At 43.5% G+C, this 15,843-nt stretch overlaps 1 protein-coding gene across 12 annotated transcripts in view; it reads right to left on the bottom strand.

The window, feature by feature from the left end:
* CTNND2 (catenin delta 2) overlaps nt 1-15,843 on the bottom strand; it is a 3,222,299-nt gene that overhangs the window by 907,489 nt on the left and 2,298,967 nt on the right. For all 12 annotated transcript variants that reach the window (XM_085606754.1, XM_085606755.1, XM_085606763.1 and 9 more), the window contains one exon: nt 6,496-6,679. In XM_085606754.1, the coding sequence (XP_085462880.1) occupies nt 6,496-6,679 (184 nt within the window). The remainder of the gene's footprint in view (nt 1-6,495; nt 6,680-15,843) is intronic.

Genomic DNA, 15,843 nt, shown 5'->3' with positions numbered 1-15,843 from the left:
CACCGAATAACCATCTCAGTCACCTGAATAAGACGACTGGGAGGTCTACGACGATCAGTTGTGGGCAGCGCCTGGACACTTTAAGAAGGTGCAGCAAACTTCCCATTCTAGTATGGCCTCGCATGTGCCAGATAACACACTTTCATAGGGACTGAGTGCTTAGATAGTTTTGGCTTTGATTCCTGTAGAGATTCAGATGTCATCACATATTTGTTCATTTCATAGGATGAACGTTGTTACGTGTGGGTAGCTGGGGGCAGTGTGGATTAGCAGGTAGGTAAGGGTAAAGTAGACTTGTCCGTTGCAAGGAGGTGCTGTGTGCCTTGTTCAGCTTTTGTCTGTATTCGCAAATAGAAGGCGCACAGCCCAGGCACTGACAAGAGGAGTTAGGTAATGTGAAGTCCAAAGATGGGATGAACCAAGGCAGACTGTGGATTCGGCATAGAATTCATGCCAGCTGCTTTTTTTTCAATAAACGTTATTGATTTTTGGGCAAAGTTACATAGCTAGTGTGTTGTAGGAGTCTCCGTTTATTTAGTACATAGTGTCAAATGCCACTGATCAGTTTCTGTAAACAGATATAGACAGGAATTTCATATGCAGTACAGGTGAATCACATGTTATTCACATGGGGATTCGGCAAATTGTAAATAATCGGACAAGGAACATCTTTTACAGGATGTGGCCTAACATGAACAAGTAAGCAAGATCGCCGGATGACAACAATAAAAGTTACAACTGAGCATCATTGGTGATATGAGTCAGGCGGCTGTCCATATAACAACACTAAAACAAAAAACAAAAAACTAAAAACAAAACCAACCCTTCTCCCTACCCTGCCCTCGCTCTCATGCAGCCAGCTGCTTCTTATTTTCAAAATTATAACTCTTCATTTAATGATCTCATCACATACAAACAAATCACTATAAACGAGCGGTAAAAACCTCTAACATGTTGCATTCACTAGCTCAAACCTTTGGCTTCAGTTGTGGCAGTGTGAAGGCATTTGGGGATTATTTAAGGTAAGCTTTTCTCAGACAAAACATTGTGGGAACTATGAGAATTTGATCACTGCAGAGTGTTTGTTGTGTAAGGACATCGAATTGTAGAATTATTGAGAGGTTAATGTTTGTGTCTAATAATCAGGGGCTGCAGTGTTACCTTGAACCTCAGAAGTGTGGTGTCCTTGCATGCAAGCACTCTGTTCTATGTCTTTACGACATTATAAGTGTTTAGTTATCCAGCACAACATCCTTGATTAAACAACATCAAGTGTTGCATGGCTAAACACTTATAAGGTCCCAAAAGCGAGACCTATTGGCTATGTCAATACTTGTTTTATGCTGTGTTGGGTCCTTAGCATGCTCAGCAATTGCAAATGATTATCCAATGCTTTTGCTTGAGTTACTATTAAATCAAGCTCAGATCATATGCTAATAATTAATTATCTACACCTCGGATTAGGACCAAGAATATCGATGTCAATTCAAGGAAAATCACATGGACACCTCCCCTAATATAAAGTAAATGAATTAAAAAACAAAGGTCTCGAGGAAGTACTCGAATGGAGGGCAAATCCTGCTCAAGGAGAAACCTTGAGCGTATTATTTGGTCACTAAATAATGTAGCAACTTCACAGCTGTAATTTATACTCATTTTATGAAAAAGCTACAGAAGACAAAGGAACATTTTAAGGTTTGGAATTCCCTTTCTCTGGAAATGGAGGGAAGATCGAACCCGAGTAAGATGTGCGATCTTTCCAACTATGTTTTGCTTTTGATACCCTTTCCACTCATGTTACACAGAGTAACTTCAAAAAGTTACAATTGGAAATGAATGCATTTGTTTGGGGATATGGGTAGACTACATCGTCATGAAAGAAGATGAGAGAGCTGAAGGACAATTCCGAATTTTAAATTGCCAATACAGAATGCAAATTATCTTTTTATGCCACTTGGTCTGAGTTATTTAAGTTACATCTGTGGCTTAGTATCTAGTTTCTTTTGTGAGAGATTCATTTAAAAAAAAAAAAAAAAGAAATGTAATCAAATCAATATACCCTTCCAATGAAATCATATTCACTTGTGACCATTATCACGGATAAGATTTTACCACCCATGCATTTAGCACGCATGCCTTTACCACAAATATGCTTTTAACACGCAGTCAATCATGCCCTGCCTGGGAACGTAGCAAGGAGTCTAGCAATGACCAAGGGTGACCTCAGAGCACAGGACAAAGGCTGCTGCGCCTAAGTCGCCAGTTTTACCTGAGCCGGCTTTGCTCCTGTTATGTTCTGTTTCTCTGTTGGCCTATGAGCTGGCACCATGCACCGATCTGCCTGTCAGGTTCACATCCCTGTTGATTGACCAGTAGGTAGGAGGCGGGGTGCAGCAGAAAGAGAGCACGTGCTTAGGGAGGAAGTAAGAGGGTACTTGGAAATTCTGGTGTGGGGGAGGTCAGCAATTTAAGCAATAACGCTCTCTGGCTAAAGGTCAGAGAGTAAGGAAGAAAGGTCCGTCATACAATCCCTCGGGGGAAACCGTCATTACAACTTCGTCATAACCACGTTTCTATCGGAAAGAAAAGCTTAACGTGCTTTTCATTGTAGTTGCAGCTTCCTCTGACTTGGCTTGCACCCACCGCGATTTCTCCGCTGCCCCCATACATAATGCGCCTACTCCTAAAGCCGATTGTTGTCTCCCCAGCGTGACAAAACATTTCAGTACCTATGTTTCTGATGGCAGTTGCACCCTGCCAACATGGTATAGTGGAACTGCAGTGAATGTTTTGTTTCCTATGGTAACTCACAGCCATGCCAACAGGAGGTGGGGGTAACACCTGCGCTCATAGTAGGGAACTTTAAATGACACCGGCAGTCTTTCTTCCATCAGTGTTGTTGAGTTAGGTCCTCTGTCACATTCACAGCTGGGTGGTCTAGCTACATTACTCTAAACCACCACAAAGCCATTACCATATACCTTAAGAATGGATGCCAAATTGTGACCACGTATATGCGTTTACGAACTATGCCTTCACTACGAAATGTCTGTGGTATAGGCATATGTGTTGCAAAATGTTTTGTGGTGAATGCATGTATGGTAATGACACATGTATTGTATTGACTACATTGTAAAGGCATGCGTGGTAATTGCATGTGTGGTTTCATCATACAACCTCTTCCACTCTCCCCACTTCCTGGCCCCCAACCTCGCACTGGACTCCTTGCACTCATTTACCACCTAATCAGAGCAGCGAGTAAATTTGTGTTAACTGAAGATAAATAGGTAATTCCATGGGGAATTTTGTCTTGTAAATCTGCACCCACACAATTATTTCTTAACTGTTAATAGGAGAAAATACGAGCAGAAATACTATTGTAACAAAAATTCGGTAACTGTAAAGCAGATGGTAAATGTAGAGTTTTGGAAACGTTTAAATGATTAGTTATCACCTCTTGATATTGTAGCTGGAAGGCTGTTGAATGTTTAAATTAACTCTAATGTTACGTCTCGCCGAAGAAAGCTTATGAGCTGTCTATTGCAAGATTGTCAAGAATTCCTGTCATGCGAGGGGAGGAAAACGGTAACCAGCGAAAACGGACTACATCTCCCAGGATGCTTAGCGGTTGAGAGGTTATGTAAACAGGAGAGCTGTTACATAACTCAAGGAAAACACACCCTTATGTAAACAGGAGAGCTGTTACATAACTCAAGGAAAACACGCCCTATAAAGGGAGGAACCGGGAGGTACAACGCTGTCGGATATTGTGTTTACACCGACGTACCTGCTTAGTGAAGAGCAGTGTTCCGGAGTGGTGCTCCAGTAAGGCAAGAATGGAGGTAGGTCGAGTCGTTACTCCCTGGGCCGTGTCTTGCCCCATCGTCACCTGTGAAGGACCCGGAAGCTCTACCGGATAACCATTGAGCTTCGCCTTTTGACTCGGCTGAGTCAAAGCGCAGTGGCGCTTTTGCTGGTTGGAGTCGTAACTCCCAGCCCGACCAGAGATACAGGGACTGCCAGCTGTAACGCACACCAGGAGGTGTTTGCCGCGTTACAGACTCGGAAGTCCACAGGATCGATCGAGCGGCTGCTCTCGGTTCAGTCTTCTTTGCTTGTGATTGGGGTATCGGTGACGCATCACCAGGAGGTGACTCCGCGTCCCGGTGCAGTCTGAGGAAGAGGTTGAGCGGCTGCTCCCTTCAGGTAGAGACCCCGGCTGGGTGTTTCCCTGACTCCTCGATTCTCCCCAACACTCTTCGTGCCCCTCACAGCCTACCGATTGGCATTGTCGGCCATTTCATTTCTGCCCTCTGTTGGCATACGCCGGGATCGGCGTATATGCAGAGGACAGCTAGGACCATCCGTGCTGTGGGCTGGTAACGTACTTAGCCTGGAGGATTCCAGTGACTATAACCTTTGTTTATTCCTTGTATTATTTTTGCCTTCATTAAAATAACTAAACCTTCACAAGTGGTTGCGTTCTCATTATCGTGTCTGTTAAACGATCCTGAGACGTTCAGGGCGTTACAAAGATACATCGTTGGCTTGCAGTGGGCTTAGACCCCGGTCTTTGCTTACCATTGATTGGCTTCATTGTCACTCTCATTTACTTGCTGTTAATTTGTTAGTGTGATTGAGCTTCACTGCCTCTTCTTGGGTTTGTCCCTCCCCTGAAGAGTGAACATAATTACTTGTGTCCTTCTACTGCTCATTTTCAGGTGCAACTTTTGTAGGAGGCTGCATGCTTGGTACTTGCACTTATAAAATGATGTGGCCAGGTGCCTATGGCTTTTTTTTTAAAGACATGCTGAAAACCTTCGGACATGTTAGAACCATTGGCATGGCCAATAGGTCCCAACTGCGAAACCTATTGGCTTTGCCAATGCTAGTTCAAGTCTGCTGACACTTCTTTGGCTTGCTTTGAGAGGTGGGCACGCTCAAATCCTGTTGATTCAGCAATGGAATGACTTTGCCTGCTACGCTAGCCGTGATCAGTGACTCAAAGAACAGAACAAGAGAGCAACAAGAGTTGCTTTCACCAAACATTTTAATGGTGAGACTGTAAGCTGAACTAATACTGCAGGTGCAAGAATGGTAAATGTGCTCTATTGCAATATTTTATAAATATGCCCGTGAAATCCACACTTAATATTGATAGCCAATCACAAAATCTCAGTCAAAGGCAGTGAACTAACGATTAACAAAATGGAATCCTGCAAATTTCATGCCAGTGTGCCTACACAAAATACTATCTATTTGCATGTAAATAATATGTGTGAGAGAACTAAGGCCCAAATTGATCAAGGGCCTGTGTCGCTGTTGTGTAACGCAAGGCAAAACAAAGCGATGCAGCCCTTTAAGTCAGAGTTACTATGCCACACAGAGCCAACTTGTGTGGCTCTGCGTGGCATAGTAAATCTGTAGTAACAAAAGGCAGCATTAGTCGTTGCCTTGCATTACTCTGCAATGGGAAGGCATTCTATTGGTCAAGACTGCATGTCCCCACGCATCCATCCATGGTTTTGGGTGAATTCCCAGATTTACTAAGACTAGTAAACCTGGGAATGCGTCAAAATGCTATGCATTGCCAGGTGAGGTGTGATAAGGAGAAATATATTTATTTCTCCTTGTTATTACCTCTTTCTACGCATGTTTTATTCTGCAGCACACATAGAAAGAAAAAAATGCCTCTGAGGATTGTTTTTGTGCAAGAAAGTGTCCCTTCCTGCACAAAAACAATCCTGCCTGTAACACAGACAACCTTGCACCATGCCACAAAAGTGCCTGTGTTGGCACTTGGCAGCCACAAGTGCACCAGTGCAGAAAGAGCGCAGGAATGCACAATATGTTGATAATTATGGTATTCCTGCTCTCTCCATTTGATGTAGCGCAGCAAGTTTGTGTCAAATATTAATAAATCAGGCCCTAAATGTGGACTGTAACTTGAAAATGTATGTGTGAGCTAACTTTCTCAAGGCATGGTGCAAAGTCCCGAATTTTCAAGAGTATGTCATACTGCCAGCAGATACAGCAGCTGGTCCCATATTTGCTTAGGGGATTTACATTAACTTTTACATCTGCTGAAACACCGAGTTGCACTAGGAAAAGGTCAGGCGGAATTACTTGGTCTCTCGTAATGAGGGCCTGAGAGATAGAACTGTTCTGCCTGTTAACAATTGTGCAATTGCACTGCAGTGGCCATATTACGGTATGGGCTCATGCCCCCATGCAAATGAGGGAACGCCCTCTGATGATATCGCTGGTGCCTTATGTGTGCCAGCACTATCTGTAATACATAATGGGTCACACAAGCGTCTGCGGCCCCTTCTGTAATACCAAAGTGCCCCGGGGGTGAGCAAAGTTGGTGCAAACGCCGGTAGCGCCCCCTCGGCACTCTGGTAATACAGCCCCAGTTACACATTTATTTCACTCTCTCTGACCACCAAAGCGTTGCAGACGGGCACTGTGCTCACTCTCTTTCAGCAGGCTCACCTTAGGCACCCAGTGGCGTTGCGCAGCACTTGTGACGAATGCAGTTGCATTTTACGGTCATCCTGAAGTGGCGAGTTTTCCCATCCAGAATGAGGGATGATCACTGCATTGGTTAGCACGGCCAAGGCGTCCTGAATAATTGGCATTTTAAGTGCATCGCACGACGATAGATTCCAAAGGACTCCTGTACCAAAAAGCAAACAGAAGAAGAAGAAGAAGATCTGTGAGCACTGTGCAGCTTCAAGAGAATGTATTATGATTGCTCCGTGGAACCCCAGACACAAACACTGTACACAGAGAGAAATGCCCGCACGCCCCTAGAATCCAGAAACAGACTCATTTGATGCCACACTGAAAGCCAGTCTATACTCCAGTTCATTTCTCAGAGTTTGCCTCTAAGCACCAAGGGGCTCAGCAGTCAAACCCTTAAATTAATTCTTCAAATAAGATGTCCATCAATTTTGGCAAGAGCATCCAAATAATTGAATATAATATCCCATGATGCACTTACACGTAAAGGCGGCATGCTACTCCTTTATCTGCCCAGTTACCAGGCTGCTGCCTTAGCAACCAATAACCAAAATGTGAAAAGATGGCACCCGCATCCAAGGCTGCAGACAGTTATTACGGAGGTGAAAATGTACCTGAACCCTGCGTTCCTTCAATACAGTTGTCGAGCGAGTGAAATCGTTCTCTGCGTTGTGGCTGCGTGTTGAGGAGTCGGACGCAGCTGGGCGTGGCGCCATAAGAACACTCGTGCACTTGGTGACTGGGCAGTGAATAACACCCTCGAGACCCCGGAGGATTATCACTTAGCCTTTTTAGTAACGAACACTTTACCGGACACAACCGCTGCATTTCGAAATGCACTGCGATACTACACAACCAAGACACTTGTCACCACATATTTTTGACCAGGCCTCGTATAATACAATATTTATTTCCGGCTTCTGCCATGGCATGTGGCTTACACATTTGTTTTTGCATAGGTAATTTTATTGTTTAACATATCAAACATCGCCAATTGCTATATGCATCTTTTCATAAAATCTGACTTTGCTTGCTGTTAATTTGTTAGTGTAATTGAGCTTCGCTGCCTCTTCTGGGGTTTGTCCCTCCCCTGAAGATTGAACATAATTACTTGTGTCCTTCTACTGCTCATTTTCAGGTGCAACTTTTTTTTTTAAGTACTCTTTTGTAGGAGGCTGCATGCTTGGTACTTGCACTTATAAAATGATGTGGCCATGTGCCTATGGCTTTTTTTTAAAGACATGCTGAAAACCTTCGGACATGTTGGAACCATTGGCATAGCTACATCAGCAGTGTAATGGTCCAACTGAGGACGTACACAATTTCCACCATTATTGCAGACTTCAGAGTATTCACATAAATCGTCCAACAATCATCATTGTTCACTATGCCAGCAACGCAATCTTAAGTGAGAGCAGCAAGCAGTAAACGAATCAACATACAAGCACAACTAAACTATCTTTTCCGGCACTGAGCTACAACGATGCACTGAGCTGTACAATCTGACACATTCCTAATTCAGTCTTCTTACTCCAAGTGAGAGAGGAGCAATCTGGGGGCATATTGCTGAGATCCCATCCAAATTGAAGGTTCTTTTCAATAGAGTACATGAAACCATACTTATGGATGGGTCATGGTTAGCTGAATTGTGTGCACAAATCCCTCTCATTTCTAAAGTCAGATGGAATTGCATCCCACGGCTGAGCGGCATCCAGTTTTCTTAACCCTCTTCGTATCTCTGTATGTAGTAACGTGCTCTCATAGCCCACCCAGTTCAATACTTCTTGCTGCCATTTGACGATGCGAGGTGCAGGTCTGCCCTTCCTACCCATTGCTACCTGTCTCTTAGCTATATTGAGCATCATATCAATCAATCGGCTAGTGGCCTTCGTGTCTCTGGGGTGGGAAAACGTGCCTAGTAAACATGCCTCTGCCAAGCAGTCAAAGTTCCTGCCTGTGACTCTATTAACTAACAGTATGAGTTGATACCAATAATCTTTTATGTTTTGGATAATTCCATGTGTTGGAACCGCTACTGTCTGATTGGTTGCAGGGATGCCCTAGCCAGGCAGACAGCATCGCTCCCATCAAGGGCAGGTGATTACACACACTGTACAACCCATGTTCACCCTTGGGTAGCTTGGCCCTGAGAAGTCAGGTATAATCCTACTAATGCTATGTCACAGACAATATCAAAAATATGTACATACACTGAATTATAACACTTTTAGCAGCACCACTGGACGAGGCCACACGGGTAAACACAATGTTGAGAGGTAAAGGGCTTTTGGCACGAAAACCATGTGTAAACTAACCAACACAGCCAACCAGTGTCATGAAGCACAAGCGGCTTACAGACGGTCACTCCGCCCACACTCACACTCACTATGCAATGCGACAGGTACCAGCCCGGTCCATATGGGCACTTTCACTCGCATACGCACCTGACACCCTAATGCAGTGCCACTGATACCAAGCAGGTCAAGGTAACACTCTGAAGACACCGTGGCTCCAAAACCCCTGCCAACCTCCTATTCACTACCACTGTCCCGGGCAACCCAGTGGGAAGTTTACCAGTCACCTCTGGACAAAGAGTCACCCATGGCAGAGGTCATACCTCATCTGGGTCCCCGGAAAGCAGGTGGGGATACACAGCGAAACCTGACTCTATGCTCTGGAGCATTGGTACTCCTTAAAATGTCACAGGAAACATATTATTGGTCGTGGCAGAATTTTTTATGCTAAAAATAAAGCGATCCCCTGTGATAACTCTTACACATACCACAGGATCTAAGAAATCAAAATAGACTACATGTGGATTTACTGTCCGTAATGACAACAGCTTATAATTTTAATGGAAGAAGAATCTGAAAAAGAAGAAAGAATTTTCCACAAAACATACTTATTGAACAATATGTGTTTTCTTAATTGTATATACTATGAGCTCTGTGTTGAATGGTCATGAGTGAAAAACAATAAGGTTTTCTACAAAAAAAGGGTGCTGAACGATATTAATTGATCTGATGCACGATGAGATGAGTTGCACCAGACACTTCTTGTTACTCAAAATAGAGTTGCAATTTCGAACCTTTCTAGAAAAGAGGCACTAGGTCTGGTACACCTTGAAGTGGATTGCTCCAGATGTTTCCGGTCACAAACACAGGCACTAGTTCAGCAATGCTACATGAGGTAGAATGAGACTCTGCAATGGTTGCGTCCCTCACCTATGAGGGTCACAACCTGTGAATCAGACACCACACGTAATGAGCATGCAGTCAGCGTGGCGAACAAGAGAAATGTGGCACAGTCGATGAAGTGGGCCACATTGATCCCGCAACCGGTAAATCCACTCGCCACCAACCAGACGCTTATGCGTCCTGAAGTCCGAGCAGTAAAGGAACCACTTTGCCATAGATGGGGGCAACCTCATGAGCTCCTCACTAGACACTCTGGACTCCAGGCACAGTTCTGTAGTACCAAGTTCACACCACACTGTCCAGCTTTCAGCAGGCGATCTGGGCACTTAGAGGGCTCTGCTCTCCAGATGTCACAGGTAGATGGTGGGGTCCCTCGTAGGCGATATTTGGTATCCCAGAGACCTCAGGGAGAACAGGAGACCAGCCAACTGGTCCCTGGGAGCCCACTTCAGGGTGCCACATGTCAGCAGGTTGTTGGCCAATGCCATTCACTATTCAGAAGGCAAGTGGTCCTTTCCATTGGCAGTTATTCTCCATGTGCACAACAGAAAATCTATACCAGAGACTTATCACACTTAAAGTCTTTGCCTCGATGTTCGTAAGCTCCAGGCCTCGTGAGTGATGCAATTCCACCTGAGTGCCCAAGTCAGGCACCGACTCTTCTCCAGAGATGCCAGATGAAGGCACCCCTCCTCTACCTTGTACAACTATATCTGGAAGACTAGTGCCAACACCTCGATGACTCATTGAGGAGTTATACTGTGTATGTATATTTGTTCATACTTTTTATTTAACAAAGGGAGAGAGATGTTGTGTCCTGTGTTTATATGTATGAGGCCTCTAATAGCCCTTGGCAGACTCCTTACAAATATTACGTAGTCTGGTGGGTGTGTCTGGGTGTGATTAGTAAAGTTTGTGAGACAGTGGGTTCAGTTAATGGTTGCATGATGAAGAATAAAGACGTGCAAACCAGTGTTCCATGTGTGGCGTGATCTCTTACATGCTCCCGGGCTGGGGAGGACGCCACATTATACACACTAATTGAGGCTCCATATGTATCGGTGGTTCCACATTGCCATTTCTCCAAGTCTTGTGGATTAGGGATGTTATTGTTTCAGGGATGACCGCAGCATGGTTCTCTCAATAAGTTCGCTGACACAGGATATTCCCATTTCCTTACAGGCACAGAGGCCCTCTGAAAGGTCTCTCTTCAGTAAACTGCTTAATCCATTTATAGGGAGGTCTATGGCATATAAGATTCAGGCCTTATTCCTATGTAGGCCCCTATTCCCTAGTTGTAGTCAACAGTTAACAGTCCCTTTGAGGTATGCCATACCTTAAGTTTATTCCTAAATAGGATAGCCATTGAATCGGGCAGTGGGGGAGTGTCATACTCCACTACAGTCTCCCCTTTGTCCCGTTGTATGCCCACATTGCTGGCCAATGCAACTTTGCAATGACATAGTACAATCCATCATCCAGGGTTGCCAATACTCCCTCCGTCTTCAGGAGTTTAAGTTTTTTGAGTGCTACTCCTCATCCCATATATCCCGATGTGGGATCAATCAACATTTCTTCCAATTCTCTCCAAATATGTTGGGATTTTCATTGGTAGGTAGGGTAATGCGGTAACACAGATATATTAGTAGTATCACCATTTTCGATATTGCTTTCTTCCAAGCTACTGAAAGGGACAGTGTATTCCAAAAGATGATTCCCACCCACATTGATGCCATAACTCACCTACCATTACCATCTAGAAGGTCTGCTTCAGATCCATAGATTTGTGCCCCTAAGTAATCAAATGTGGTGTCTACACCCTTCTCTATGGTTATCTGGTGGTAAAGAACCCAATGTTACAATCTACCTTAGGTCTGGCTAACTTCCAAAAGTATCAAGTGCAGCAATTACATTTGTAACAATCACTTGTTTTTATATCTGCAGCATACAGAAGCATGCCATTTGCGTATAGTGAGACCTAATGTATTGTGATACAACCTGTGATTACTACAAAGGTGGTGCATTGTGAAAGGGTACTGGCAAATAGTTCTAGGGCTGTACCTAAAAGGAGCAGAGAAAGTGGACTTTCTTGGCACTCCCCCTCACCACTTGGTACACTGCTGATACCATTCCCCTGGTTTACACTCCAGCTGTGGAGTTAGTGTATAAAACTGATGCCAAATGGTAAAATTCAGTTCCCAGATCCATTGTTTCCATAACTATATACATAAAGTGCCAATTTAGAGTATCACATTTCAGAGTTGTGCTTCATCTGGGATAAACCCACATTCATCCAGGTGAACTATATGTCATGATAGGGAGCTATCTGTTGGTCAAGGCTTTGCTTAGTATTTTATAATCCATGTTTAGCATTGAGGACGGCCAGTAAGTGGATCATTCCATGGGATCTCTCCCCTCTTAATGGATGGCCACCACTGTCGCTTTCTACCGTGAAGTGGGAAGGCCATGCCATTGCCTTGCTTCCTTATACATCGCTGCTAAAGTCAGGATCACACTGTCTGCGTAAAAGAGGTAGAGGGAGTCCATCCAAAACAGTGGTTTTTCCTGAGTCATTTCCTCCAGGACCTTTCTAAATTCAGTCACAAGAATCTCTCCACCCTAGGATTTAGCCACATTGACGGTGACTCTCCTTAATTGAGCTTCCAATAAATAAGTTTGAAGGTCTCTGCCATATATAACAACATGCAATACTTTTTGAAGGGATTATTAATTTCAAACTGGGAACTCTTTGGGCTTCCTCAAGTGAAAATACGAAGGATCCTCATTTTTAAGAATTGATTATCAATGCAAGGAGACGTCAAGACTTTTCACCCTTTATATGCATTTTTTTCCTGGAGGTGTTATAATTATAGCTATGTAATTGTGGTGCCAGCTTCTCCTTCTCTCCTCTCAGCACAACCTTGATAGAGGGATCTAATTCCCTGTCTCTCTCAGCCTTTTGTAATTTATTTTCCTGGTGATCAATTTCCCTATTAATGGTTAGACCTGGCATCTTTGTATGATTTACCCCCTAGCTTTTTATTGCGAATTACCTGAGCGCGCCACACGAGTCCTGGAAGTACAGCGCATAGCGTAACCAATCCCTGCATTATTATGGGTAACACGGAAGGAATTGCGGAACTACGATTCCCATGAGACTCTGGAATGCGACGGTGGCGTGCTGACGAACACCTAGAAAATGAAGGAAGGACTACGGTACTGGATCGGAAATTACTTTGTTGTTGCTCTGTGAAGGAAGAACGCCGTTGATCTCGCTCCGGTGAGGTACGGGTGCTCCGCACCACTCACGGTGTATTTCCGTCCTGTATTGGTGCTTTTGGCCTCCTGGGACTTCCGTCAAAAGGTTATGTCTTTTGTTTTTGCTTGCGTGATGGAACTCTGGCTCTGCCTCATGTGAGGACTTTTCTCCCCTCTGCTTCCCGTTCCCTAAATCAGCTCTACTTTGGCTTGGGGAGCACGCAGAGACCGGGTTATGATCGTTCTCAAAGGAGAATAACTTTAAAAGCTCCAGGTCGGGACTTCTAAGTCTTGTAGTTCTTTGGATCAAAGTGCCTTGCATGCAAGGTGGATATATATGGGAAATAGGAGCATGAATTGAATGTTCCTCGCTCTACATTTATTGTTGATGTGCATATCTAATGGTTGCCATTTGATTTATTGGTGTGCTGTTTTCTTATACTCCAATTAACAAGTTCACGTGAGCAGTATGGACTACCCTCGTCCCCCTGTGAAGCATTTAGGAGTCTGAGAAGGGTATGTTGTTGTACGGTTTAGGATTTGCTTGCATAAACATGTTGGTGGTGCAACTGGTTCCTGCTGATGTATTATGGTTCAGGTAGTTTCATGTATCTTGTTACAGCACACCTTCTTCCCTCAAGAGGAACCGTTGAATGAATTCCATAGGAACTTCACATTGCCTTGTGTTGTTTTATTTCATTACAGGTATATGGCACATGATTATATATATATCTGTATTATGTACTAGAGTGTTTGAATGGGTCTTCTAGCTTTGTAGGAAAGAAGAACGTATTGATTATGTTTTGTTGTCATTACAGGTCTCCCTCCTTGCAGTTCCCTTCCTTTCCTTCCCTCACTTAATCATACCACTGTCCAGTGCCTTTACAGCTCTTCTGGCTTGGGGCTATCAAGAGGTGGACCATTTTCAGCTACAAGCCGACCCTGAGGATATCCAACCGTGACACTTTTTGCCTTCAATGCTCCAGTTTGCTGACTTCGTGTTCGATGAGTCTAGGATTCTGCTCAATTTACCAGTGCTAACCAATATTAAAGTGTTTGTGCGCTCTCCTTAGAACATGGTAGAATTGGCTTTTACCCAATTGGCATATTTAATTTATTTGTAAGTCACTAGTAAAGTGGTATTCCTGTGCCCAGGACCTGTACATTAAAGGCTACTAGTGGGCCTGTAGCAGTGGTTGTGCCACTCATTTAAGTCACACTTTAAACATGTTTCAGGCCTGCCATTGCAATCTGTGTGTGCAGTTTTAAACTGCCATTTCGACCTGCAAAATAAAACCTTTTGCCAGGCCCAAACCTTCCTTAGTACATTTACGTGACCTCTAAGGTGGGCCCAGGACAGCCCAGAGGGCAGGGCGCAATGTATTAAAGTAGGACATGTACTTTTAAGTTTTATACGTCCAGTAGTGAAAAACAGCAAGGCCTACCTCTCCCGTAGTATAATATTTGATCCACCCCATTACATTTAATAAGCTGTAATAGATGTAATTTCCAAATGGGAGCAGTAACCAGTTCATGTTTGGTGTCTTTGGAATTGTAAAGAAAAAGACTATCTTACAGTGAAGCCAGATTTTCCATTACAATTAAAAATGGCACTTTTAGAAAGGTGGCGTTTTCCTGCCTTAGCCGTTTAGTGTCTGCAGCTTGGCTTTGGTTCCCATGACTGACAAAGGCGAGGTGTAACAAGGAGAAATATGTTTATTTGTCCTTGGTTTTTCCTCTTTATATGTGTGCTGCATTCTGCAGCACATGCAGAAAGAGTAAAAAGCCTTAGAGGATTGTTTTTGTACAAGAAGGTATCCCTTTGTGTACAAAACAACCCTGCCTGCAACGTAGGTACCTTTGCACCATAGTACAAGGGTGCCTGCTTTGGCGCTTGGCAGCCACTAGTGTGCCAGCACAGACAAAGAGCATGATTGTGCAATATCTTAGTATATATGGCAAATTCCTACCCCCTCCATTTGATGCAGCGCAGCACAGTGCTGAAAGTTGCCTTGCTACATTGCGTTACACTGCATCAAATGTTAGTAGATCTGGCCTGAATATCTCCAGTTGCTCAGATTTAATTTTTTGTCATTTCTGTACCATTTTATTTATTAAAATGTACACTATTTTTCTTAATCAGTTTGAGATTTTTCTTGTTTTTTGTTGTCCCATTGTTAGTGTTTAAATACTGCATAAATACTTTACACTTTGCCACTAGGTTAAGCCTGATTGCTCTTGTGCTAAGCTACCTAAGTGTTAAGCATGGGTTAATTTAGTGACTTTTGTGGTTCACTGTGACAAAGACTGTGGTTGTTGCCTGAGTGGGGCTTAGAACCAATAACCCAGTTTCTTATAAATAAGTAACCACGTTTTCAATTTGGCTCTTTTTTTCAAACCAACATCACCTTACATCGTGTACTTTCAATTACATTATTATCCGATTGAAATTATAATATTTGATGGACAAATATTTCTATTTTAGTTAAAATATGGAGACACTATTTCATAACTGCTCACAATGGCTGCAGACAAGCAATCCACCCTTTTCCTGTTGTTTTAACAAAGAATTGAAATTTGGAGAAGCCAGTATCCACTATCTTATAGAAAGGCTAGTCTTCAATGAGGTTTCAGCACCATTGAATTAGCAATTTTGGTGTTTAGGATAGGATAGAGAGGTCTCTGCACATGTCCCACGTCAGTGATCGGCTAGCCATGATGGTATGTACTCACTTGGAAATGAGCAATCTTTCACTCATGTCACAAGAAAAACATATTTCATTAAGATCAGCTATAATGTCTGCAAAGGTAAAACCAATATATTATATATGACTTTAGTTCAACTTCTTGCCTGGTGATCGAG

The sequence above is a fragment of the Triturus cristatus genome, chromosome 5_2 (assembly GCF_964204655.1).
Source record: "Triturus cristatus chromosome 5_2, aTriCri1.1, whole genome shotgun sequence".
NCBI lineage: Eukaryota > Metazoa > Chordata > Amphibia > Caudata > Salamandridae > Triturus > Triturus cristatus.
This window is presented reverse-complemented; position numbering and strand designations above follow the sequence as displayed.